The sequence below is a fragment of the Neohortaea acidophila genome (genome assembly GCF_010093505.1).
Source record: "Neohortaea acidophila strain CBS 113389 unplaced genomic scaffold BDY17scaffold_5, whole genome shotgun sequence".
Lineage (NCBI taxonomy): Eukaryota > Fungi > Ascomycota > Dothideomycetes > Mycosphaerellales > Teratosphaeriaceae > Neohortaea > Neohortaea acidophila.
Window position 1 is genome coordinate 791,154 of NW_022985514.1, and position 25,638 is coordinate 816,791.

At 56.1% G+C, this 25,638-nt stretch overlaps 12 protein-coding genes across 12 annotated transcripts; 8 read left to right on the forward strand and 4 right to left on the reverse strand.

Annotated features, from left to right (window-relative positions):
- Nucleotides 1-396: 396 nt before the first annotated feature.
- BDY17DRAFT_297098 (uncharacterized protein) lies at nucleotides 397-2,051 on the forward strand. The gene is made up of 4 exons (XM_033733548.1): nucleotides 397-734; nucleotides 796-922; nucleotides 985-1,425; nucleotides 1,487-2,051. The coding sequence occupies exons 1-4, from the start codon at nucleotides 596-598 to the stop codon at nucleotides 1,551-1,553; spliced, it is 774 nt and encodes a 257-aa protein (XP_033589820.1). The 5' UTR covers nucleotides 397-595; the 3' UTR covers nucleotides 1,554-2,051.
- Nucleotides 2,052-4,867, forward strand: BDY17DRAFT_297103 (Dimethylglycine oxidase). Its single transcript, XM_033733549.1, has one exon. It carries the CDS (start codon nucleotides 2,263-2,265, stop codon nucleotides 4,831-4,833), a length of 2,571 nt encoding a protein of 856 aa, XP_033589821.1. The 5' UTR covers nucleotides 2,052-2,262; the 3' UTR covers nucleotides 4,834-4,867.
- Nucleotides 4,868-6,664, reverse strand: BDY17DRAFT_297104 (uncharacterized protein). The gene has a single exon (XM_033733550.1). The coding sequence runs from the start codon at nucleotides 6,524-6,526 to the stop codon at nucleotides 5,138-5,140; it is 1,389 nt and encodes a 462-aa protein (XP_033589822.1). The 5' UTR covers nucleotides 6,527-6,664; the 3' UTR covers nucleotides 4,868-5,137.
- Nucleotides 6,665-7,626: 962 nt separating this feature from the next.
- Nucleotides 7,627-8,959, forward strand: BDY17DRAFT_250576 (Rieske [2Fe-2S] domain protein; the record flags this gene model as incomplete). The annotated part of the gene is made up of 2 exons (XM_033731081.1): nucleotides 7,627-8,462; nucleotides 8,536-8,959. 2 exons carry the CDS (start codon nucleotides 7,627-7,629, stop codon nucleotides 8,957-8,959), a joined length of 1,260 nt encoding a protein of 419 aa, XP_033589823.1.
- A 487-nt stretch (nucleotides 8,960-9,446) lies between these two features.
- BDY17DRAFT_250760 (glycogen synthase) lies at nucleotides 9,447-11,724 on the reverse strand (the record flags this gene model as incomplete). Its single annotated transcript, XM_033731101.1, has 2 exons — nucleotides 9,447-9,635; nucleotides 9,709-11,724. The coding sequence occupies 2 exons, from the start codon at nucleotides 11,722-11,724 to the stop codon at nucleotides 9,447-9,449; spliced, it is 2,205 nt and encodes a 734-aa protein (XP_033589824.1).
- A 340-nt stretch (nucleotides 11,725-12,064) lies between these two features.
- On the forward strand, nucleotides 12,065-12,715 carry BDY17DRAFT_144233 (uncharacterized protein). Its single transcript, XM_033729544.1, has one exon. It carries the CDS (start codon nucleotides 12,141-12,143, stop codon nucleotides 12,615-12,617), a length of 477 nt encoding a protein of 158 aa, XP_033589825.1. The 5' UTR covers nucleotides 12,065-12,140; the 3' UTR covers nucleotides 12,618-12,715.
- Nucleotides 12,716-13,130: 415 nt separating this feature from the next.
- Nucleotides 13,131-17,463, forward strand: BDY17DRAFT_297113 (uncharacterized protein). The gene is made up of 3 exons (XM_033733551.1): nucleotides 13,131-13,519; nucleotides 13,660-17,095; nucleotides 17,157-17,463. The coding sequence occupies exons 1-3, from the start codon at nucleotides 13,511-13,513 to the stop codon at nucleotides 17,261-17,263; spliced, it is 3,552 nt and encodes a 1,183-aa protein (XP_033589826.1). The 5' UTR covers nucleotides 13,131-13,510; the 3' UTR covers nucleotides 17,264-17,463.
- A 251-nt stretch (nucleotides 17,464-17,714) lies between these two features.
- BDY17DRAFT_324009 (uncharacterized protein) lies at nucleotides 17,715-20,067 on the forward strand (the record flags this gene model as incomplete). The annotated part of the gene is made up of 5 exons (XM_033737115.1): nucleotides 17,715-17,984; nucleotides 18,039-18,117; nucleotides 18,177-18,412; nucleotides 18,466-18,585; nucleotides 18,634-20,067. 5 exons carry the CDS (start codon nucleotides 17,715-17,717, stop codon nucleotides 20,065-20,067), a joined length of 2,139 nt encoding a protein of 712 aa, XP_033589827.1.
- A 367-nt stretch (nucleotides 20,068-20,434) lies between these two features.
- BDY17DRAFT_297116 (uncharacterized protein) lies at nucleotides 20,435-21,192 on the forward strand. Its single transcript, XM_033733552.1, has 3 exons — nucleotides 20,435-20,664; nucleotides 20,722-20,935; nucleotides 21,001-21,192. Exons 1-3 carry the CDS (start codon nucleotides 20,625-20,627, stop codon nucleotides 21,014-21,016), a joined length of 270 nt encoding a protein of 89 aa, XP_033589828.1. The 5' UTR covers nucleotides 20,435-20,624; the 3' UTR covers nucleotides 21,017-21,192.
- Nucleotides 21,193-21,438: 246 nt separating this feature from the next.
- Nucleotides 21,439-23,035, reverse strand: BDY17DRAFT_250162 (putative splicing factor 3a subunit 3; the record flags this gene model as incomplete). The annotated part of the gene is made up of 2 exons (XM_033731042.1): nucleotides 21,439-22,890; nucleotides 22,946-23,035. 2 exons carry the CDS (start codon nucleotides 23,033-23,035, stop codon nucleotides 21,439-21,441), a joined length of 1,542 nt encoding a protein of 513 aa, XP_033589829.1.
- Nucleotides 23,036-23,247: 212 nt separating this feature from the next.
- Nucleotides 23,248-24,851, forward strand: BDY17DRAFT_144276 (P-loop containing nucleoside triphosphate hydrolase protein). Its single transcript, XM_033729545.1, has 4 exons — nucleotides 23,248-23,421; nucleotides 23,475-24,500; nucleotides 24,562-24,785; nucleotides 24,837-24,851. The coding sequence occupies exons 1-3, from the start codon at nucleotides 23,304-23,306 to the stop codon at nucleotides 24,618-24,620; spliced, it is 1,203 nt and encodes a 400-aa protein (XP_033589830.1). The 5' UTR covers nucleotides 23,248-23,303; the 3' UTR covers nucleotides 24,621-24,785; nucleotides 24,837-24,851.
- A 121-nt stretch (nucleotides 24,852-24,972) lies between these two features.
- Nucleotides 24,973-25,633, reverse strand: BDY17DRAFT_324013 (uncharacterized protein; the record flags this gene model as incomplete). The annotated part of the gene is made up of 2 exons (XM_033737116.1): nucleotides 24,973-25,008; nucleotides 25,058-25,633. The coding sequence occupies 2 exons, from the start codon at nucleotides 25,631-25,633 to the stop codon at nucleotides 24,973-24,975; spliced, it is 612 nt and encodes a 203-aa protein (XP_033589831.1).
- Between the last annotated feature and the right edge of the window lie 5 nt (nucleotides 25,634-25,638).

A 25,638-nucleotide genomic window follows, 5' to 3' on the forward strand; every position in this document is an offset into this window, starting at 1 on the left:
AGTGTCTCTGGATTAGAGCGCGAGCCTCAATCGCAATTGGTACGGCAGACAGGTACATGGGCCCGATGACAAGGCACCAAGACGTTTATGGAAGCCTATAGCAAGTCACCGCGGTTGCCGGCTGCCCCTACGTGGCTCATTCCCGCGCTATTTCAAGATCAGCCTTGCACATGGGACTGCAGACAAGGGCCGCGACCACGTTACCGGCCAGCTGGGGAGGAACGGGTGTGGCTTTGCCCTTCAGAGCGCATGTTTGCGGAAACGCGCTCGCCGATCCCTCCGTCAACTTCCCCATTGGGCAATTGGCGATTCCTAATCATCCTACCCACTTACCGACCAATCACCGCCGGTCCATGGGGACTGGAGTGTCCCGTCGGCATGATTTGGAGGTTTGATGTATTCGAGAAGCAGGACGAGAAAATTAGCGATCGATCTAGAGGCGGACTAATATGTGTTCCGCACTGTCAGCTTTACAGCATGGCAGTGCACACCACGCTTCTCTCATCGATCTTTGGAATCGCTGTCCCCTTAGCTATACAAGCCGCCCACGCCGTGGCGACCAAGCATTTCTGCCCGCACCCAACCCCACGATGCAATGGCACAGCGATCGAACAATGCAATGGCACAGCGAAGGGATAAGTCTGTCCCCGGCTTCCGCTCGTTCTGGGAGACGTCGAAGAAGAAGGCTGCCGCGCAGAACTTGACCTTTGTACAAGTCGATGCGGAACAAGCGGGTACGCGTCCAACTCCCCCATTAGTCGCAGCTGCAGCAAAGTGGAATTGACAATGGCTCAGGCGGCTCCAGAAGAAAGAGTAGTACAAAAGGAAAGGACGCCGTGACATTCGTGGAGACATCAGATCGCCGAAGCTCCGACTCTCAACCGCCTCCGAATCGAAGACAGCAGGTCTACCAGGCACAGAAGTATGATCCCGAGCAGCCATGAGTAACCCCCCAGCGTGATATGAGTTCTGACCCGAGCGCAGACGGCATCGACTGCGGAAAGCAGAGTACGCGCAGAGTCTGGAGCAAGAGATTGAGCAAGTAAAGTACCTGCACTCCTTGGCCAGCGCCGACGCCCAGAGATTCGCCAGCGAGAACGCGGCCATCAACCAATACCTCGTGTCGCAAGGTCTGCTCACCGAGTCCGACCGAGCCCCTTCATTGCAGCTCTTCCCAACGGCTCAGACACATCTCGATCCCAATTTAGACGTCGACCCTAACAACCTATTCGACATGAGCTCCGAGCCTGACAGCACGAGCGAGGGGTCAACGAACGACATGGAGGAGGATGAACGATCGCGGAGCGGAGAAAGCTACGTCCTGATGACGGAGTCGAGGTTTCCCGATCCTCGTACGGAGGCTGCGAGTCAATCGAAGATCAAGCACTGTCAAGAGCTGTTGATGAAGGGTGTACAGCCGTTTGGGTGGGTGTTCGAATGAGTCCCGGTGTGATGCTCCTCTGGCACTGTACTAACACGCCGCCAGGCCGGACGAAGAAGACGACAAGAAGACGTGGAAAGGGTTGGCGGATCTCATTCTGAGAGAGCGATGATATTTGTCGTGTTGTCGAGTCTGGGAATCAGGCACAGCGCGTCGAAATGGGCGAGAGATCCATGAGTATCTCGCGACTTTTTACATTAGCGAAGCGACTCCCTGCATACCATGGGAAATTCGAACCATACGCTTCGAGACACTTTCGAACCTGACGAGCAATAGGAAAGAGGATGCTGTCACGTCGAGAGAATTGGCTTGTTGCTGAAATCTGCATGGACGGCCGCGAACGGATGCTGACGAATGGTTGGCGCAGACGTTGACATGCGTGTCACTCCGATTTGGCGAATTCAACGGCCGCGATAGATGTATGATGCCTCTGAATGATTCAAACTATGTCGAGTATTCATCCAAAGTGTCATCAAGTAGTCGTGTTAGCGGAAGCGGTGGAAGATGGTGTCTTGAGGCGCGGCCGAGAACGGTCCACGGCCATGGCGAGGAGCGAGCAGCCTAATTTGGAAATCTTTTACTGGAGAGCCCTCCCTCCCTACTGCACGCGATAACGAAGTTCCACTCATGCACTCACCACCTCGTTAGACCTGCGTTCTCTAATGGTCTGTTATCACATGAACTGGAATGGTTGCTACGTCCTTGGTGCATTCGTCCGCCCTCCACCCTTTTCTCGGTAGGCACGCGTTTCTTGAAATATGATCCCTTGAGCCCTCCCTCCCTCCTTTCCATCATCTGTCTAGTCTGCATTTCCTTTCACCATGATCACTCCCGACTCTCGCGTAGTCATCGTTGGCGCGGGCATCGTGGGCGCCAATGTCGCCGACGAGCTTGTCGCGCGCGGATGGACGAACATCACAGTCGTCGAGCAAGGGCCTCTACACATGCCTGGCGGCTCAACCTCCCACGCACCCGGCCTGGTTTTCCAAACCAATTCTTCGAAAACCATGACCCTATTCGCAAGCTACACGGTCGAAAAGCTGCTGTCTCTGCAAAAGGACGGCAAGAATTGTTTCAACCAGGTCGGGGGATTGGAGGTTGCTACCACGCCTGCCCGGCTGCACGACTTGAAGCGAAAGCATGGCTGGGCGACATCATGGGGCATCGATGCGAGACTTATCAGCACGGACGAGTGTCTTTCGGCCTATTCTCTTTTGAACAGGGAAATGATTCTAGGCGGGCTACTAATTCCCTCCGATGGCCTGGCCCTCGCTGCTCGCGCCGTGCAACTGCTCATCGAGCGCACACAGGCGGCTGGAGTACGATATCTCGACCGAACACGGGTCACAGGCATCGAACGAACGGCTCACAAAGTTACGGGCGTCGAGACCAGTTCAGGCGTCGTCTCTGCCGACATCATCATCTCATGTGCCGGGTTCTGGGGCGTTGAGTTAGGCGCTATGGTCGATCTGCCGATTCCCTTGCTCCCCCTGGCGCACCAATATGTAAAGACAACTTCAGTTCCGGGCCTGCCGCACGGCTCAATACTGCAAGGCGGTGCCTCATCCGACTTGCCTATTCTTCGATTCCAAGATGAAGATCTGTATTACCGGACGCATGGCGATCAGTTCGGTATCGGATATTACGGCCATAAGCCTATGCCTGTCGTGGCTGCATCCCTAGGAGAGACGGGCGATGTGGATGAGCACAACATGCCATCTCGCCTGGAATTCACAGCAGAGGATTTCCGGCCGGCGTGGAAAGCATCGCAAGAATTCCTTCCCTCGCTGCAGCAGACCGACATCCAAGATGGATTCAATGGCGTCTTTTCCTTCACTCCCGACGGGGGCCCGCTGGTCGGCCAGCACCCAACGCTCGACGGCTTCTGGGTCGCCGAAGCTGTCTGGGTGACACATTCCGCAGGCGTTGCTCGAGCCCTGGCAGAAGTCCTAACCACCGGACAATCTCAGATCGATTTGACGGAGTGCGAGCTGACCCGTTTCGAGGAGGTGCAGTTGGCGCCGGCCTACGTTAGCGAGACCAGCCAGCAGAACTTTGTGGAAGTCTACGACATCCTCCATCCCCTGACTCCTCGAGAGTCTCCTCGTGATTTGCGGCTCACTCCTTTCCATACCCGGCAATGCGACCTGGGCGCTTACTTCCTCGAAGGTGGAGGTTGGGAACGTCCTCATTGGTACGAGGCGAACGCAAGGCTGCTCAAAGATCTGCCAGCGAAGTGGAAGCCGGTCGAACGTGACGACTGGACTTCTCAACATTACTCGCCCATAGCGGCAGTGGAAGCATGGCGCACACGGACGGCCGTGGCAATGTACGACATCACGCCACTACGTCGCATCCAGGTATCTGGGCCCGGCGCCGTTGCATTGATGGAGCGAGTCAGCACAGGCACTGTTGGAAGTCCTGGTGAGGTGTGCTACACACTTCTTTTGACAGATGCTGGAACGATACGTAGCGAAATCTTCATCGCTCGGCTCGAGGTCGATTTACTTCAGCTGGCCGTCAATGGACCAAACGACTTTGCCTATCTGCAGCGTGCTGCGCGCCACCAGTCGCAACGGTCTCCGCAGGAATGGGTGCAGGTTCGCGACGTAACCGGAGGCACTTGCGGCATCGGTCTGTGGGGTCCACGTGCTCGCGATGTGGTGCGATCCATCAGCAAAGACGACTTCTCCAGCCGCGGAATGCGCTATTCCCAAGTCAAGAAGGCGCATATCGCGGGGATACCAGTGACTGCGATGCGGTTGTCTTTCGTAGGAGAGCTGGGCTGGGAAATCTACACCACGGCAGACAATGGCCTGCGACTATGGGATGCCATCTTCGGCGCCGGGCAGCCGTACGGGCTGATTGCTGCTGGACGAATCGCTTTTAGTGCATTGCGCATGGAGAAAGGGTGGAGGTCTTACGGATCCGACATCAACACGGAGCACGATGCGCTGGCTGCCGGTATGGCGTTCGCCATCAAGCCTGGAAAACAGGGCTATGTGGGGCAGAGTGCCGTGGAGTCATCCTCTCGCTCGCCGCGACGTAGACTGCGCTGTTTGGTCATCGACGACAAGCAATCCGTGGTGCTGGGGAAAGAGCCGGTCTTTTATGCTGGACAGGCTGTTGGCTACGTCACCAGTGCCGCCTTTGCGTACACCATCGGGAAACCAATCGCATATGCGTGGCTTCCAGCCAGCGTTTCGGTGGATGAGAGCGTAGAGATTGAGTACTTCAGCCGTCGTATCCGGGCGACGGTGGCTCGCGAACCATTGGTCGATCCGACCAACAGCCGCATGCTAGAAACGACGACGTGGACACAGCCCCTGGGAAGAAGAGAAGGAGGAGTGCAGGAGCAAATATCTCTTGCTCCGCCATTGGCGAAGCTGTAATTTGGTGCATCAGCGGTATGAAATCAGCGCGGGCTTACAAGGACCTTGCAGGAGTTGATTGGATTGGTGCTCTGTAGCTATGCTCGAAGATCCTGACGCATGCTATTTTCGGTCTTAATGGCGCAGTCACTGACGCCTTCGTCGGCTGCATGATGCGTTGTCTGTTCGTGTGATGGTCTATTGTGCGCTCTGTTTCCACACTGCAGTACACTGTCGACAAGGCTGGTCGATCGTGGGTAAGTCCGCTGCGTCGACATACTTTCCAGCCAGCGCAATGCTCTGCTCTACTCTGCTCCAGGAGCACCTACGCTGGCAAGGCATGCCGTTGCTCCAAACGCACACGCAGCCAAGCAGCAAAAGCTGCAAACATCCTGTCATCTTTCCATCTCTCGCAAAAAGCCAAGAGCGCTTCATATCGTGCATTCACATCCGTGGCGCTTATGGCTCGCAGTACCTTGGACAGGTCGATTGGGCACAGGTACGGCGGCTGGCGCACATCTTCGGCCACGCTTGCGGTTCCCTGCATGATGCAGGCGAAATACACGCAGTGATCCATGCCGAAGCAGTGGCCTATCTCGTGGGATACGGTCTTGCACACTCGGCCAAACCACAAGGCGGTCAGTTGTCGGGGCGATGTTGGTAGGGGAAGGGCTCGGAAGGCCGTGATTCCCGCTGCGATCGCCGAGCCCGGGTGGTATTCCAGGAAGCCAGCGCAGTCACGCATATCAGGAGGGATATAGAGGGCTTTGTGATTGGGTCCGTGCAAGACTCGTGTTAAATATGGAATCCAATGCGAGGCGGGCCAGGCATTCGCTCGCTCGTCGCATACAGGGAGCGCGTGGACGTTCTTGGTGAGGTCCAGATCTGGGCGGTATCGAGCGGAAGAGACGACGGCTACCCGGCTGCCTCCGTAGGCTCTTCCGCAACAGAAGTCGTCCTGCTCGTCTTCGTAGAGGTCGTGGTGCACGAGCATGCATATCGCGTACGCGTCTGTCGGCAAGATTTCGAGAGCCACGTCGAGCAGGTCGTTGAGGTTGAGCTGCGCAGGGAAAGTCTTTGTCTGTCGGCAACGGATCCGCACGAGCTCAGTGCCTGTGGAGAGACCTATGTATGGTGGGATCTCGGGCGCAGTGGACTGTGTTTTGCGAGAGCGCGATCGTGGTTCGGGCTCATCGTCGCTCTCCCAGGCAGTGAATTCCAAGCCCGGTAAATCTAGCAACTTCACCGTCATCCCATGATAGAATGCTCTCAAATACTCCGCAAGGCCTTCAACTCGTGGTGGCTGCGCACCATCTATTGACTTCTTCCCCTTTTGCGTAGGCTGGGTCCACTCCGCTACAACGGCAGCATCTTCCACTGCACCTGGTGGTGAGACCAAATAAATCGTCCTTCGCTGCTTCGTGACCTTGTTCGGAGCATCGTCGAGCCAGTCCTGCACGCTTTGGCGCGGATATTCGGGATCTTCGGCCAGCTCATCGCCAGGTAGCACTAAAGGAGCCGGAAAGGTGGAGGAAGACGGCACGTCGATCTTGGGAGCGCTGCTCTGTGTCGTCGCAGTCTTTGCTCTCTTCCGTTTCTTTCCACCGGAATCCGAGGTTTCCAAGGCTTCATGAATCTCCTGCCGAGAGGGCTGTTTGTAGCCGCCGGTATTGAGACTCCCGTAGTTGCTGTTAAATACGAGGCCGAGGTGCATTGCGGTGGCGTTGGAGTGATTGACTCGCTACTCCATACATCAAGGCTTTGGAGGTCGTCTCTGCCCTCGGATACGCCTGGTCTCTGGCCTTCTCGGTGCTTGCCCCTGGTCATGGTCAAGGGACGGCACAGATGTGGTTGCCCTGTGCCACAAAGTTCCGCGGAGCCGTGATAGACTTTACGTCGGCGGGCCGGGGACGAAGACGGGAGCAGCCGGGCCGGGGTCGAGTCAAACTTTTCCGAATTGGTATCGAACTTCCCGCGAGGCGGAGGTCAGCGCGCCAACGTCGCCCCATCCCATTGCGACGCTCCCTCGCGCCAAACATGTCGCTTCTTGCTATCACGCGCTCTCCTTTTGATGACTCCCGTCTTGACATACGAAGCGACGGATCCACACGATGCCGGGCGAACCGGGGTCTCGGCCACGCCGTCCCACACCTGCTCCGTCTCCTCCACACCCTACGGCATCGTGCTCGTCAATCCCCGGCTCGGATGTGCATATGGCTTATCGCGGTGAGGAACACAGACGGGCCTCCTCCAAGACGCTCGGTCTGCGATATTGTCTTGTCTATGCATATAGATAGCCTCCATGAGGATCACTCTTGCACCACAAACTTCAAATCCGCGGATTCACTACTGGACGCGGCTGGAACTCGTTTTCGACCGCGGAAACGACCCACACCTTGACGCGGCCATCGGGAAACGCCAGGGTAGTCGTTGCGGTGAGGACAGTAATAGTAACGGCATCGCCTCATGGCGGAAGGTCACAAGATATCTTGATTATGCAAACGAAGACGGGACCCTCGCATGAGTAGTACGCGACGGTGCCGTGATTGGCGCGGGTGCCCAGAGAATATCTATCGTCGTCTGCCAATTCTGGAAATTCGATCCATTCGACTCGCACATCTGGGCCCTTGGACCTCCTTACCCCATGGAGTTGCATCGCCCTTTCACTGCTCATTAGTGTCGTCCACATATAATCCGTGTGACACCAGGCTTGGTAGGTATATAGTCCTTTCGTCGCCGTCACTACTTCACCCAACCAAGAGGTCTCTTGTTTCCTCGTCCAATCAGAATCACATTACCTTCCGTCTATTTGATATGGCTACCGCCATCTTGAAATACTTTCGTCAGGACTCGGGTTACGCGTCGAGCAAGCCCGTCGATGAGGAGAAGACGGCAACGAGGGCACTGCCCTCGAATTGGTACACGTCGCCAGAGATGTACGAGCTGGAGCGTCGTGCCATCTTCTCCCAGAAGTGGCAGCTCATCACTCACAAAAGCCGACTAAGCAAGCCCGGTGATTGGCTTCGATACGACGTCGCCGGCTATCAGTTCGTGCTTTGTCGCGACCGGGACGGCAACATCAACGGCTTCCATAACGTGTGTCGACACCGCGCCTTCCCCGTCGTGCTGGGCAACGAGGGCCAGTCGAAGATCTTTTCCTGCAAATACCACGGCTGGTCGTACGGCCTGAACGGCAAGCTCGCCAAGGCGCCGGGATATCAAGACCTCCACGGCTTCGACAAGACGCAGAACGGCCTGTTCCCTATTCACGTCCACGTCGACTACAATGGCTTCATCTGGGTGAACCTGGACGGCAAGCAGGAACCCACCGTGTCATGGGAGGATGACTTTGATGGCATCGATCGTCAGGAGCGGTATTCAGAGTTCAACTTTGAGGATTACGAGTTCGATCACGTTTGGTCGATGGACGGGACCTACAACTGGAAGATCCTGGCCGATAACTACAACGAATGCTATCACTGCGCGACCACCCACCCCGACATCTCTGCCCTAGCGAATCTTCAATCATACAAGGTCGACACCGTCGGCGACAAGATCATACATTACCCAGCCACCACGGATGCACAGCGAGAAAACGGCCTGACCATCGCCAGCACATACTACTTCCCCAACGTATCAACAAACATCTCGTAAGTCTACCCCAACCGCGTCCACCCGTCGCGTCGGGAAAAAGCAAATACATGTCTAACACAATCCCTCCAGACCCCACTTCTTCATGATCCAACGCTTCGTCCCCAAAGGCCCCACCACCTCGACAATGAGCTACGAAGTCTACCGCAACAAGCACTCCTCGGCCGAGCAATTCGACCTCGTCAACCAAATCTACAAACGCATCATGTCCGAAGACAAGTTCCTGTGCGACCAGGCGCAGCAGAACCTCAACGCCGGCGTCTTCGTCAACGGCGAAATGCACCCGCGCCTCGAGCAAGGGCCGCTGCACTTCCAGAAGACGGTGCGCGAGACGGTCATGCGGCACGCCAAGATTGAGGCGACGGTGAAGCGCGAGGTGTGGCCTGCGAGACAGCAGGTGCCAGGCGAGGCGGAGGGTAGTCGGAAGGACATGGAGTTTTGCGCTGGGCTGGCGTCTTGTCAGGTCAATGGCGGTGTGGAGGGGCTGGCGTGGTGATTGGTATTATTAGCGATGCATTTGCTTTTATTCTGTGACACGCTGGACGAACCGAGGGAGGTTGGAGAAAGCGTTGTCGTCGCTTGTGTTGGATGATTGCTTCCTGCTTGAGTCGGATGCATGTTCGTACTGGAGTACGGTCACCACGTTCACGGTCTTTCGATCTTGGGTCTTTTGTCGACATTGTTTTTGATGCCAATAGACGGGGCTGGTGATGGACTTCACAAGACGAGTGATAATAATGAGTGGAATGAGAATCTTTGAGCGCTATCGCGGGCCTGCTGCGCCTGCAACCATCACATCACATCATGTATGGGCTTCCAATTTCAAGGCACGATACCAGCATAAGGTACTCGATGTAAAATGTCCAAGTAATGTACAGAAAGGCCAATATGCAAACCGAAGCGCGCGCACGTTGCCACGTCCAGTCTAGTTACAATTTTTTGCTGCCGCCGCCGCGAATCTCACTCCAACTCTCTTATTGCGCTCATAACCCCTCTGCCGCCTTCACCGCCGCCGCCGTACTTCCGACGCCATTCGAGCCGCCGTTGAGCAACGCCGGACTATTGGCGCCATCAACCTGGGCTTCCGCGTTGGCAAGCGCTGCCTCGGTCGCAGCAGCCGCCTTGACCTTTTGCTTGAGGGTGAGTGGAAAGGGGTAGTCTTCTGGCTCTTCCTGTAGTACTTGTCAGCTTCTGCTTGCGCATTTGGTGTGGAGGGGTCGTTCTGAATGTTGGGGAAATGCGCACCTCTTCGGGAAGTCTCCAAGCGATATAGTCCTCCGTCGACAGCCCCTCTTTCCCTTCTTGCAAGCTGGCGAAATCGCCGGGCGTCATCATGCCACTCCGCTCGCGCGGGCTACCCGGCGCGGAAAGCGGACGGGTTAGTTTCACGCCTTCGGTGCCGTCGAAGAAGCTGGTGTCCTCGTCGTCCTCGGCATAGCTGTCGGGGTATGCGCGTCGCAGTGCGAGTTGTCGCGCTTTGACATACTCCATACCCATTCGCTTCCAGTCGAGCAGGTCGCTCAAGCGCTCCGTCCGGTTGCGCTGGTTGATGCGCTGTCGCTTGCTCTTCTTCGTAAAGTCGTACATGTAATCGCAAAGCTGGTTCACAGAGTCATCGACGCCCTTCATCCGTCGATCGACAATGTAGATGCCGTAGTCGGATGCGTTCTCAATCAGCTCTTCCATGTAGCAGCCGAACCCGGAGAGATTGGTGGTGATGGAAGGCACACCCATGACCGTGCACTCGGCGGGCGTGTAGCCCCACGGTTCGTAGTAGGAGCTGAAGACGCCCATATGCGTACCTCGGACGAAGTCGTCGTAGTCCATGGGTAGGACCGGGTTGCCGGAGCTCAAGAACTCGGGGTGGAAGATGACTTTGACGCGATCGCTGGGGTGGTTGAAAAGCTGGCATCTTCGGATCTGGTTCAGGATTGGGTCTTCAGCGTCGTTGACCATGTTGTGCGTCACGATGGGCGGCAGGCTGTAGCGCTTCATGGCGAACAGTCTTCGGCGGAGCATGATCTTGTCTTGAGCGGAGAGCAGATCCTTCTCGTCCGGAATGGGCTCTCCCTCTCGCCACTGCAGAGACTTGTCGAACAGCTTCTTGCCGACATTATTCTCGATGTGCGTGATGGTATCTCTCAGCGACTTGACGACCGCCTGGCCTTTGAGCGCTTCCACTGCAAGGGAGGTCGTCTGCGCGGGCATGATGATGAAGGCGACTACCGTCATGTCTGTGCCTGAAGCCTTCATCTGGTGGTTGAGCCGAGCGAGCGACTCGATGAACATGTCCACGCCCTTGTTCCGGTATTCATATCGGCCGGCAGTGAAGAAGTAGAGCGTCTTCTCTAGATCGAAGTCGTTGTGCCCGTAAAAGTGGCCGCGGACAAAGTCGGTGATCTTGTCGCGGTTGATGGAGTGCAGGTTCTGGAATTCATGCGTGGCGCTGAACTTCTTGACGTTTAGGCCGTTGGGAAGGACGCCGTCGGGCTTGCGCTTCAGCAGGTGCTCGCTCTCGTAGGCGGTGATGTGGCTGACGGTGGTGAAGACGTCACAGCTGTGCGCCGCGCCGCGCTCTATGCAGTAGCGGTGGTAAATGCCTCTCTTGCCGGCTTCCGCGTCAACGTCGAAGTGCTGCAGGTTGTTGTAGAAATCCACCGAGCCGGCGCACAGATAGCGGCCGAGCAGGGTGGCGTGGGTGGTGAAGATGGTGGTGACATCAATCTTCCTCTTGCGGCACAGGGGCAGGGCGACGCCGGCAAGCCATTCGTGGAACTGGGCGATGACGGCGCGCTCCTTCTCGTGGTAGACGTACTCGCCCAGGAACCAGGCGATGAGGTAGCCGAAGACGATGGCCTCGTTGGTCTCGTGGTCGTCGGGAGGGCTGGGGATGCCCGCGGTGGACCACAGGTCACCCTTCCACTCGTCGAGCTTGTAGTAGCCGGTGCCGGTGTCGAAGAGCAGGACGCGCGGGGCGCCGTCGATGAGCCATCGGCCGTACAGTGTCTTGATGCCTCGCTCATTCATGCTCTTGATGGTCGCCACCAACGCCGGGTCTTTGGGGGTGATTTCTTCGACCTCCACCGCTGCTGAGGCACGGTTGAGGGGGCCGAGCAGGGTGTAGGTGGAGCCGTACTCGGCCGTGGTGACTTGGGCCTTGGACTTCAGCACGCTGTAGATGCCGCCGACACGGTTGGCGACCTCGGTTGCGACCTCGAAGAGCACATGGTTGCGCACGTCTCGTCGCGGAGCCTCTGCCATGGTGGATGTGCGGGGGGGTGTGGGGAGGATGCTAAGGAATGCAGATGCAACGAGGGTGGAAGGGCAGAGGAAGGGTCGACGATGGAGAGGAGCAAGAATGGGAAGGCACGGCGGGGATAAATGTGGCAGGAGCGATGCAGGGTGGAGCTGTGGTTGTATTTAAGACGGGGAAGAGGGAAAGTGGGTGGCACAAGCACGAGCGAACACGAGCGAGCACAGGAGAGGATGATTTTCTCCGAGTCTCAATGGGCGACGGAGGTGGAGGAAGCTCCAATAGGAGCACCGGGTATGACGTTGAGCTTCTCCACGGCTCAACCCGCCCGCCCCTTCCCCAAATTTTCCTAAGCCTCGCCCCAAGCTTGCCTACAACACGCCCGTGATCCGCCTAACCACGCCTCAATTCCCACCGCACCTTCATGTGCCCGGCACCACTATCTCGTCGTGGGCGGACCGACGAACCGCCAAGGTGCACTGGCTGGCAATCAACGACTAAATATCCGTCGAGTGGCAGCATCTCGGCAGCTCCCCGTCCCCGACCCTCTTCCCCCAAAAGCAATGCACCCCGCGTCCCACACGTTGGAACCAATGAAATTCCGCCCTCCAACCAAGCCTCAATCGGACCGGTTAGGTTGCCTAGCAATTCCTGCCGCTGTACATCTGGTACCAACGTCAATTCGCCTTGCGCACCGCATCTGACCATCCAAACCTCAGTTCGTCGTTCATATCGTCTAATAACAACTCCCTGTGCGTACTTCTCTTGTCAATGCAGCATCCGGGGTGCTTACTTCATCGCTAAATGCAACCCACCGTTCGCCCTGCCGATGAACAATTTACCTGACTTGCCTGGGAAGAGCATTCTACATGTACATTCAACGAGCCTATGCTTGGAGTAAGCCTGGGGATTCGTGGTTCAATCATCACCTCCCTGGCTATGACCACATGTCATGGATGCTTGCTCACAGCTGATGCCCGCGAGGAAGAAATCGAGCAGGGCTTCGTAGATTCGATCTGGCAGAGGAATGATCAGCCGATTGTCCAAGTAACATGAGACTGATTGGGCCTGGAGTATCAGTCGCTCCCCGAACCCTTGAGGTAGGAACGTAGAGGGCAACAGTCTCCGACCTGATCGCATTGTTGAAGCGTGTAGTGCGGTTCCTCATGCTGTCCTTCGTAGCAGACTTCCTCCTTGCTTGCGCAGACACCGTTACAACGGCCACTGTGCACGCACGATGACTACCATCCGAGAGCACATGCCGTGCTGGCAATTGATTTCAATCGGCGGATGTCCTGTGTAGACGGAAGACGGATTGAGGCTCGTGAAAGTGCAAGCGCGCACGGACGCGGCAAACCCCACCACGGTTAGCCTGGGAATTTCTGGGATTGCGCGTAGCGAACTGTGTCGGCCTCACTCATCACCACGCCGTCCCATCTGACGGCACGACAAGAATCGCAACAACCCGCCAACCCGCACTACATCCACCCATCGTGCCCTCCACCACGAGACACCTTGGCACGTGATTGTCGGCTGATTACACAGCGCTCAACCTCTTCCCTTCTTGCCTTCCGCCAGGATGCAATAATCAAGAGATGACGTTGCCTGCGTTCCACCTCTCATGAATTTGGGAAACCCTTTGACCCTCCTCCCCATCCACATCCGCGCACGGAGAACCGCCAGCTTTTCGATTTGAAGCTACCGACTACTCCAAATCCCCACTGCCATCCGGCTCGGCCGTCGCCACCCAGCTGTGCTGCTCCTCCGCACCCCGGTGGAGCTTCATCTGCCACCATGGATCCGGTAAGACCAGTCCAACCCCTCTACACATCCCCTCCGCCCATTTCCATCCCTATCTGTGTTCCTCCCCTCGCCCTCCGACCGCCCGAGTGTCACGGAGCTACACTCGAAGCACGTGCTGACCTGCCACGTGCGCCTTGCAGTTAGACAGTGATATGATCTTGGATTCGGATCCAGACGAGAAGCGCCTCACCCCGACCGACGATCCCGAGCACATTGCCACCATCTCTAATGACGACGTCGACAGCATGGCCGACGACGTCGATCCCCCCTCCAATCCCCCCCTTCCCTCCGCCGATGACTTCGAGGCCATGCGAGACCGCTTCTTGCCCGCCTTGCCCGATTACGAGACCGAGGCTGAGGCGGTCTTCACATGGGACATCCAGAACTGGCGCTCGCTGCCGCGGCGGACACATGGCCCGGTATTCCACTGCGCCGGCCATCCCTGGCGCATCCTCTTCTTCCCCGCCGGCAACGCCGCCACCGACAGCATCTCCTTCTATCTCGAGCATGGATTTGGAGAAGAGAAGCCGCCGGAAGAGTGGTATGCGTGTGCGCAGTTCATGCTCGTCCTCCACAATCCCAACGACCCTTCTCTCTACATCCACCATGAAGCCAATCATCGCTTTACCGCAGACGAGGGCGACTGGGGCTTCACCCGCTTCGCCGACAAGAACCGCGTCTTTGCTGCCAAATTCGATGGCGCTGATCGGCCTCTGGTTGAGAATGATACCGCCAAGATGACGGCATACGTGCGAGTGCTCAAAGATCCCACCGGTGTGCTCTGGCACAACTTCGTCAACTACGACAGTAAGAAGGAGACGGGCATGGTCGGCCTCAAAAACCAGGGCGCAACATGCTACCTCAACTCACTCCTGCAATCCCTCTACCTCACCGGCGCCTTCCGCAGAGCCGTCTATCAAATTCCCACCGCCACTGAACAAGAGCAACACGCCTCCAGCTCGGCGTACATGCTGCAAAGATTGTTCTACCAACTCCAAACCAGCCGCTTGGCCGTCTCCACCAACGAGCTCACGCAGTCCTTTGGCTGGGAAAGTCGGCAAATCTTCGAACAGCAAGACGTACAAGAGCTGTCGCGCATATTGATGGAGAAGCTGGAATCGAGGATGAAGGGTACCGCAGCCGAGAATGCATTGGCCGACATGTTTGTGGGAAAGATGAAGACCTATCTCCGATGCATCAACGTGGAGTACGAGAGCAGTCGCATCGAAGACTTCTGGGACCTTCAGCTCAACGTTGCGGGCTGCAATAGCTTGGACGACAGTTTCAAGGATTACATTCAAGTTGAAACTCTGGAGGGCGATAACAAATACGCGGCAGAAGGATACGGACTACAAGACGCAAAGAAAGGAGTCATCTTCGAAAGCTTCCCCGATGTTCTGCACTTGCAGCTCAAGCGCTTCGAGTACGACTTTCAGCGAGACGCCATGATGAAGGTCAATGATCGCTATGAGTTTCCCGAAGTCTGGGATGCTTCGCCGTATCTAGACGACACTGCCGACAAGTCCGAGCCGTACCGATACCATCTCCATGGTGTGCTGGTTCACTCTGGAGACCTGAACGCCGGCCATTACTATGCCTTTTTGCGTCCCGAGCAGAATGGGGATTTCTACAGGTATGATGACGATCGCGTTACACGGGCAACAAACCGAGAAGCGATCGACGACAATTTCGGCGGTGACTACGCGCCGAACGGCGTCAACGGCGGGCTCAAGGGGCAGAACCCGTACACCCGGCAGTGGTCTACGAAACGATCTAACAACGCATACATGCTGGTGTACATCCGCGAAACGCGGCTGAGCAAAGTCCTTCCAGACGCGGCTGCAGTCGAGCCGCCGGAACATCTACCCCAAAGGCTTGCCGAAGAGCGTGCGGCGCTAGAGAAACGGAGGAAGGAGCGGGAGGAGGCGCATCTATACATGAACGTGCAGGTGGCGACTGAAGCGAACTTCAAGGCCTACCGTGGCACGGACCTGATTCCATGGAACTCGCCTGCCGACGAAGACGCGGATCCTGCAATGCCCAAGATCTACCGGCTTCTCAAGAGCATGACCATTGCCGATTTCACCGCCTTCGTCGCGCAGCAGCATGATGCCGATGTCCAGCTCATCCGGCCTTGGGTGATGGTGAACCGGCAGAACGGGACAGTACGACCGGATCACCCGCTGATGTGGCCGGACATGACGCTACAAGAAGCCGCCGACAAGTTCAGCACACGCAATTCTGGCTTCCGTGTCTTCATGGAGGAGACTCATCGCGACGCGAGCGGAGAGCCAGTCTGGCAGAGCAACGAGCTTTCCGTCCCTTCGTCCCCCACCATCAATGGAAATGTCCCGGCGCAGCACAAACCCATCATCATCTTCCTCAAGCACTTTGATGTTGATCGACAACAGCTACAAGGCGTCGGTCATATCTACATGAGTCCACTCGACAAGGCGCAAGATCTGGCGGGACCAATATTGGACACCATGCGTTGGGAGGCCGGCACGGAACTCCAGCTCTATGAAGAGATTAAGCAGAACTACATTGAGCCGATGAAGCCGAGGAACACTCTCATGGCGTCCGAGATTCAGGACGGCGACATTGTCTGCTTCCAACGACATCTGAGCGAACCCGAAGCCGCAGCGATCCGGGAGAAGTCCCAATCGGTGTCGTTGACAGCTCCACAGTACTACGATTTCCTGGTGAACCGCATATTCGTTACTTTCAGTCCAAAGGTCGCCCCGCCAGAGACGGTCAAGTTTCGAGCAGGAGCGGACGACGTCTTCCGGATTCCGTTGTCGAAAAAGGACAACTATGATGCACTGTCGCTGAAGGTCGCCGAATACTTGTCAAGCATATGCTCTCCGCCTATCGACCCCGCCCATCTGCGATTCACCACCGTGAACGCCCAGAGTGGGAAGGCGAGAACCGTTGTGAAGAGACAGCAGGGTACCACGATGGCCAACATACTGCTCGGCACTGGGGGATACGGTGGCTATGGCTACGCACCAACCCAGGCTACGGATCAGTTATTCTACGAGATCCTCGAGATGAGCCTAGCAGACCTCGAACTCCGCAAACAGATCCGAGTCACCCTTCTCAGCGATGGCATCTCCAAGGAGGAGCAATATGAGTTGCTGATACCCAAGCAAGCGCAATTCTCCGAAGTCCTGTCAATGCTTCAAAAGCGTGCATCCCTTCCGCCGGAAACTGTGGATCAGATGCGCTTCTACGAGGTGCACAGCAACAAAGTGTACAAGATCTTGCCGCTCACACATTCCGTCGTGGCCATGAACGAGTACATGCAAGTCTACGCCGAGCGCATACCCGAGGAAGAACAGGAGCTTGATAAAGAGCGGGGCGATCGACTGGTGAATTGCCTGCACTTCGAGAAGGAACCCTCGAAAACCCACGGGGTACCTTTTGTTTTCCTGGTGAAGGGCGATGAAGTCTTCAAAGACACCAAAGAGCGCTTGTCGAAGCGGACTGGCATCAAAGGGAAGCAATTTGAGAAGATACGGTTTGCGATTGTCAAGGGTGGACAGAATTACAGTCGACCGTTGTGGCTGGAAGATGGTACGTGTGGATCATTTACGTGAATCAACCTGGGCATTTGCTAACAAGACCACTCTCGCAGATGCCATTCTTTCGCAGACCCTTGGACCCGACGATCACATTGGCCTTGAGCATCCGAACCGCAACAGGAACAACTACCTTAGATACGAGAGCTTGAATATACGATAATGCATGGAGGACGTTGGGCTTCCTGTGAGGCGACTAAGCCCTTGGGAATCCTCGTCGTGGAAGGATGGAGTTAGAGAAAACTTGTGCGGCGTGCAACGATTCATTAGACGGCAAGGCTACGTGTGAACGGGGCGTTTGTGAGTACGAGTTGAGGTAGCATAGCCATGGGGAATTCTATCAGCTTTCTATCCCAGCCGCTCCTGCGTGTCTGAAGCGGTGTCTACTCGACAAGAGCAATGAGTATGTCGAATTGAAGACGGCAGTAACGAAGGTCGATCCCTCAAGAAACAACGGAAGGCTCAACATTCACCCGGGCCCTCACTGCACCTCCGCTCTCTCCTCATCTCGCTCACCGTAGCTCCTTACGACCACTATCCTTTCATCCACGCCATTATCCCATTTGTCATCTCAACCAACATCCCCAGCAAAGCATCATTCTTCTCGGTCAAGTATGGCCACCCCAGCTTCCGACATCGACCTTCTCCTATCCAAAGTCACGATCCAGGTCCTGGGCGCGTGGTGTCCTGCCCGCGCAGAACCCCTGCAATGCTTCCGTCCAGTGCATCGCACATATCAACATCCACCAGCAGCGGTACTAGCTCCGCAAACCAGCACTCCTACCGCCACTTCCATTCCCAGCGTCTGCGGCGGCTCCCTCCGAGTCTTGCACGATGCGACTGGTGAACACGAGCCACGCGCGGTCGTATACGATCGCGACATTGTGTCTACCTGGCGTCTGCCGAGCGCGATGGCGGCCTACGAGACGTTCTTCTAGGAGAAGAGCTTTGAGTGGGCGTTGGGAGAGGAGACGATGCTCATCGCCGTTGAGGCGTTTCTGGATGACGAGCATGGGCGTGCGTTGCAGGCCGTCTCTGTGCTTTCTCTCAACCGTGAATACTGATTGAAGGGGAAGGAATAGGCCATGTCGACTCCGAGGCTACCTTGCTTCGTCGCTTCGCCGACTACGTGCGGACTCTCGGCACACAGCCCGTGACTGTGACGATTTCCAGCCTCGTCAACGATATGCTGGCGCGCTATGTGGACCTTGGCGATGGCCGAGAGTCGTTTGCGTGGAGGGATCACGTTGCAGTTCTGAGGAAGTTTGTCCTTGCTCAGGAATGCTTCTTTTTCGACGCGGGTCGCTCGCCGGTATGGGTAGCTTCCTTCCGTCTCTGGACCCGTGAAGCTGATGTGTCGTCTAGGCTGTGCAAGTGACTTTTGAGTTGGCGAGACAGAAACCGGATGGGCTTGATATTCATTTGCATTTTGCTTGGAATCCTCCTGTCATTGGGTTTCATAACCTCTGCAATGTTATTTCTGAGGTATGCTCTTCAACCTACACCTACTCGATACGGCGCTGACGACCTCAGGGCGATCGGATATCCTTTCGACCTACCATCGAAAATGTGCGGCAAGATGGACCCTCGCGCACGACGACCGAATTCTTCATTGGCCCTACGGAGACCTGGTTGAAATGGGACGAGGCTTCAGAGAAGTTCGAAGGCATCATCCCCGGCCGAGTTGCCGCTCAAGTCGGTGCCGAACGCTTGGATAGGTACACGATCCAGCTCGACTTTACCGCCCGCCTTACCAACTGGTATCCTGGGAACTTTGTGTGGGAGCGTCTGATTCGGTGTGCTTTGCCTGTCACGGTCAAGCGGAAGCCAGCCACTTGCACGCCATGTCGCTACAACATCGCCAGTCCTCCGGTTCCACGAACAAATGATTCCAGACTCCTCCGTGGAACAGAAAGGCACCGCCCGTTGGCAAGACGCCTGCCCTTGCTGACTTCGCCGCTTCGAAAGACAACGCCCCGTTCGCGGCCGTCTGTGCTGAAACCGGACTTCGTCTCACGCCTTCCGTGGGGCGGTAAGGAAAACGAAGATCTGAGCACGGAGGAAGCGGCAAAGTTACTGAAGTTGAAGGAAGAGCAACAGCCGAGGGGGCCACAATCTCCTGTACGCCTTCACTCGCTGTCTTTGGCACGGTTTCACGAAGCGGTGGGTATGCTTCCGCCTTCTCCGCCATCCAGCCTCTCGGACTTCGAGGTGCGGACTGTTCGCCATATCGTCCACACTACGCCGGCGTCTGCTCGTCACGCTCGGAACGTTCCCTACGCGAGTTCTGCAGTCCCCATCTCCGAGGACACTTTCTCTGACACAGTCGATCTGGGCTCGACGCACATTGACCGCAGAGGCCGTCTGGCATCCCGGTCACCATCGGCGAGCAAAAATCGCACGCCCACTAACTCTGCTTTTTCAACGCCGGCAAAGAACATCACCCCTCCAGCTGTGATGTATGAAAGCAGTCCCGAGAAGCGCGGCAGATCGTCCAGACAACGCTCCCTCGCCATCAAACACTGGAACAGCCGATCGCCGTCCATAAAGTCGAGGATCCCACGCACAACGTGCTACTCTTGCGCCATTCGGAATCGTCGTTCTCGCTTCGGAGAGGAAAATGGCGTCCAGACTTGCTTGACGTGCGCCAGTCCAAGCAAGCATCATGTCGAACGAAACTACAGTCGCAGCGACGGTAATGAGAGTTACCATCAACAAGATCACAACGCGCCGAGCACGGTCGATCTCGAGCCTCTCCCTACTCGCCCCGCGGGGCCGAAAGCGGAAGACAGTCCTCAGAAAGCTTCCCTCGAGGCCAAAGTCGAGGATTGGCAGGTGCAGATCCAGAAGAACTTCGAGGAGTTCGAGGCTCGCAAGCGGGAGGGAGTGGAGGAGAACTTGGACGTTACGATGGATGATTTGGAGGACAGCGATGAGAGTTTCTCGATGCTGCAGGATTCGTTGTAGCTGGGTGGTTAGACTGATGGAAGGAGAGAGAAGAATTGCTGGACTGGTACGACGGTGGAACCTTACTCACATCGCATTGGTATTGGTTTCTTACAGTATATGAAGGTGGCGGCAGGGCTGGAGCGCGGGTTTGGAGTTCAGAGACCACACTGTCTCATCGCCCTCTTCGTTAGATTACATGATTGCCTTTTGCGAATCAGCTTCAACGACATTCGTTCGTCAAGTATGATCATGCAAAGGTGGGTATGGCACAAGCCTAGCTTTCGAACAGCGCATCTACAGCCTGATGCGAGCGCCACGTGACGTGACGTCATCGGCCAAATATTGGCGCCGCCAAACAGCACGCTGGCGCCTACCAACTCTTGCACCTCATATGTCAACTTCGCCTCAGACAAAGACCTTGCGCAATCTTCAGTGAAGTAGGCTGCTCACACCATGTAGCTCGACAGCCAGCTGACCCTTGTCACAGTCGCGAGCTGCTCAAGACCAAACTACCGACCTCGAGTCCGATCGAATTCCCAACCCCGACCAAACTACCAACCACCAGGCAGGCCAACATGATCTCCGCCATCCTTCTCATCATCATCACCATCTTCAGTGAGTCCTCAATCAATTGCGCCGTCGTGGTGCGTCCGTGACTAACCCCTCGCCCAGTTCCTCCCCTCGGCGTCTTCTTCATAGCCGGCTGCGGCGCCGACCTTCTCATCAACATCTGCCTTACTCTCTTGGGCTACTTCCCTGGGCATATACACGCTTTTTATCTGGAGTACACGTACTACCACCGGAAGGAGGAAGCGGCTCGTGGTGTTTTCGACAGCCGAAAGGCCCCTGGTGTCTACAGTGATAACGTGAATACCGGCGGTCGAGGGTGAGCTGTGGATTCGACTCCTGCTGCGTTTCCTTGGGTGGTAATGCTGACAGAGCCTGCTACAGCTACGGAACGATGTGAGAGATGCGCGGGCAAGCGAGAGGTTTTTGCGTATGAGGCAAGAGGTCGAGTGGAGTGGAGTGGAGTGAGCTGGAAGTCTTCGAGAGCGTGAACTTTGGCAATTTGAGCGACGGAGAATGTTTGTATGAACGTTCTGATACAGACTTGGTGCTGCTAATACATGCTTCTGCCGCGCAAGCTATCTTGCTTTTGGCTGCACCTTTCCAACTCTTGTCGTTACGTTGCGCCGCGCTTGGCCCGGCTTCTTCACTTGTGGCTCCTCTCTGATCCAGCTGGCCCGAGAGGCCAAGCAGACTGGCAGAGCCCACGTTGAGCCCGACCGTTCGTCAGTGCTTCGAAATCCCGCGTCTGATCATCCAGGCCACCTGGTAGGCCACTAAGATGATAGTCCACAATCCTTCTTCCCATGCTCGACCGCGACCCTATAATAGCCCCTGCCTCTTCAAGTCATCATACACCTTCTGAGGCATCACATTCCCTTGCGTGTCCTCCATCTCAACGATCCCCACGCCTTTCTCGGCCGTCTTGCCCTTGTCCCTCTGCACCTTCTCCCACAGTTTCTGCGCCTCCTCAATCTGCGTAATCTCGCGGAACATACCTGTTTGCGTGATCCCCAGGCATTTGAGCCCGTAGATATGTCGAGCCTCGCTGAAGTGTTTGTCGAATGCGCGTCGGCCCATGTAGACATAGTTGCCGCAGATCTCGCAGGGGAACTCGACCCCGAGACCATGCAGCTTGTACAGCCAGAAGGGAATGGGCTTGCCATCCCATGCGAGCGGCAGTTTGAGAGGATTGTAGACCTTCTCGTCGTCATCCGAATCTGCGTCGCCGCCGTTTTCTTGTCCTCGGCCATCTGTCGCAGCTGCGGCTTCTTCCGCATACATCGCGGCCAACTCCTGCTGCCTCTCACGGTCGGTCATGCCGGCTTTCCGCTCGACGTTGACTCGTGTATCCTCTCGTTCGGTCTTCATGGCGCTGGTGAGTTTGCGCACTCGGAACTCGCGCTCGGCAATGGCCTTTTCCTTGAGTCGTTGCGTCAAAGTGCTCGTAGCTATCGCGTCCGCCATCTCGACGTCTTGATTTGCATTCGGCCTCTCTTTTCGCGCTTCGGCGTTCTTGATGTGTTTTTTCCCAGTCAGGTGCGCCCGATAGACGTTGTCGTTTTTGAACTCCTTCGCGCAGTCCGCGCACCACACCCCCTCTCCCGTGCCTTCGGTCACCGGCGCGTGCGAAGCGTTCTTTTTGTTCTTGGAACTTTCGACCTCCCAGCCCGGCAGCTCCTGATTGTCCCAAGCCTTTTGGAATTCGTCATCAAATGCTTCGAACAGTTTCGAGAGATCCTCCAATGGCCGTATCCGGCGCATAAAAGACTCGAGGTATTGGGCCAGAGAAGTGATGTAGCTGAAGTACTGCTCAGTCATCTTGTCTTCTCGCTTGATGGGGCACAGCGGGGGTTGGAAGGTGTCGAAGATGTCGAGGTATTGGAGGTATGTCAGTTTCTTTGCGCCCTTCAAGCCTGGCAAGTTCAAGAAGTCGTCGTGAAGTATGATCAGGTCGAAGAAGCGGCCAAAGGCCTCCTCGCCGGTAAACATGCCGTCAACATCGCCGGCGAAGCCTGTCCTTCCCTCGTCTGTCCTGCGGTATGTCCTCTCCAAATTCTCCACGCCTTCATTGGGATATTTCTTGTGAAACTCCTTGATCTGATCGAGTTGTTTGAAGAAGGATTCGAACGGGTCGCCGGTGCTGATCGATTGCACCTCTGCTGTGCGTGCTTCCTGTTCTTCGTTGTAGATTTGGAGGGCTCGCTCGGACTGCGCCTGAATGCGGGACAGGAAGTTTGCGATTTCGTGGTCGCGCTCCAGTCGGTTCCGCGGCTGCGTTGTATTAGCAATCTGTCCTCTAGTATGAGGGGGGCCTACGAGCACTTACATGCTTTGGTTCCTCGCGCATGCGGTCAGCGATGGCCTGCTCCAGCCTCTCCACATCCTCGTGGAGGGAGCGGAGATCTTCGTAGAGCATCTTGGCGGTAGTTACCTGCTCCACACCCACCAAGCAGTACACACCATCGACGCTGAGTGGTTGTAAGAGGTCTGGATGAGGGTTGGTGGAGCGTGAAATCAAGGTGAAGTGCTGCTAGATGGGAAGATTTCAGAACGCCGGCCGCGACGATGGAAAATTAAGCTTTCGGGTGGCGTTTTTTGCCGACGACTGCAACTTTTCGCGGCAGCGTGCCAACACATCACCTTCTCCTCTCACCCCCCGCAAACTCTCACCTCACTGAGACAACATGGCAGACGAAGGCATCGATCGGAAGATGGAGGAGCGGATGGAGTTCTCCACCTCCAAGGAGGTCACGGTGGCCCCGACGTTTGAAAACATGCATCTCAAAGAGAACCTTCTGCGCGGTTCGTAGTTGGTGGTATTCTCTCTCACCTGAACTCACTGACTCTCTTACCAGGTATCTATGCGTATGGCTACGAATCGCCTTCTGCCGTTCAGTCTCGCGCCATCGTGCAGATCTGCAAAGGCAAGGACACTATCGCACAGGCGCAATCCGGCACAGGAAAGACGGCAACGTTCAGCATCAGCATCCTTCAGATCATCGACACGGCCGTGCGAGAGACTCAAGCTCTTGTCTTGAGCCCGACTCGCGAGCTCGCCACGCAGATTCAGTCGGTTTTGCTGGCCCTCGGTGATTACATGAACGTGCAGTGCCACGCATGCATAGGCGGCACCAACGTGGGCGAGGACATCCGCAAACTCGAATACGGCCAGCATGTCGTCTCTGGTACCCCGGGCCGCGTTGCCGACATGATTCGTCGCCGCAACCTACGCACGCGCAATATCAAGATGCTGGTTCTCGATGAAGCCGATGAACTTCTCAATCGCGGCTTTCGCGAACAGATCTACGATGTCTACCGCTACCTTCCTCCAGCCACGCAAGTGGTTGTTGTGAGTGCCACTCTTCCATACGACGTTTTGGACATGACCACCAAATTCATGACCGACCCCGTGCGCATCCTCGTTAAGCGCGACGAGCTCACACTCGAGGGACTGAAGCAATACTTCATCGCCGTCGAAAAGGAAGACTGGAAGTTCGACACGCTATGCGATCTTTACGACACCCTCACCATCACCCAAGCCGTCATCTTCTGCAACACTCGTCGCAAAGTCGACTGGCTGACCGACAAGATGCGTGATGCCAACTTCACCGTCTCTTCCATGCACGGCGAGATGCCGCAAAAGGAACGCGACAGCATTATGCAGGAGTTCCGTCAGGGCAACAGCCGTGTCCTGATTAGCACGGATGTCTGGGCCCGTGGGATCGATGTGCAACAAGTCAGTTTGGTCATCAATTACGACTTGCCCTCTAACAGAGAGAACTACATCCATCGCATTGGCCGATCAGGCAGATTTGGGCGCAAAGGCGTCGCCATCAACTTCGTGACCAGCGAAGATGTGAGAATCCTGCGGGATATTGAGTGTGCGTAACCCACTTGGACTGAACCAAATCGTAAGCGGACCAGAGCTGACCGACATCTTAGTGTACTACTCCACTCAGATCGACGAGATGCCGATGAACGTTGCGGACTTGCTCTCCTGATCCGAAGGCATGCAGGCTGATGGAAGTATGAGCAAATTGGAAGGCTGCGACTCACTCGCGGCGCATGCTTCCACAACGAGTTTCATCAACACGATGGCGTTCAGAGTGCAGAATTGATAAGGCGTCAGGCCACAAGGGAAGGAAATGGGTCGATACGATCAGAATGTAAGTTGAGGAGGGAAGTAGCGAACCATGTCCAATGACTAACGCATCCAGGAATCGGAGTTCCTCCAAACTATGCCCCGAGAGTCAACGAAACGAATTGATGCGAGCGGTTATCCACCAAATGTATTCTAATCGGCGCTGCCTCGCTCAATCCAGGTTCCTCGTTGCTCTGCTCTCGCCCGTTCCATCAGTCGAGCTGGCGGAACTTTTGCTCCACATGCCACTAGCGGCTGTCAGTATCCAATTCATACAATGCAACACGGCAAGCTTACCATATTGAAAGGCGTGTTCCACGCTAGCAGTATCTTCAAGGCATCTTTGCAGGCATCCGAGTCGAACGACCGCTGAAAGTCGGCCATAGTGTCCCAGCCAACGAGGACCAGCAAGCACTTTGCTTTTTCGCCCTTGATGTCCTCGTGATCAACCTCGTCTAGCGTCCAGCCCCACGCCATCGCGCGAAATCCGGCCTGGTGTTGCACGTAGTTCTGGTGGAACGTCTGCATATCCGATTCGATCTGCTGCTGGAATTCTGGAGTGACTTTGGAAGCTGGGAAGTAGCCTTGCACGTGTTCGACAAGAGGTGCCGTCACCGGGCCATCTCCGTGTATGATCGGCATGTTGTAGGTGGCACGGATGATTTGTCGAGGATTATGACAGATCTCTGGCAACGCAGAGATGATGGTCTCCTCCTGAGACCCACCGAGTCCTGCCGTAATCTGCAGGAGGTTTGGATCCTGGATCGTTGATCCTAGGACCAGACGCCGCAGCGTGTTTACCTTCCGCAAGGCTGAGACGACTGCGTCGAGCTTCTGGCCTGCGCTAAGTTGGACAATCTGGATGGTGTTCATTGCGT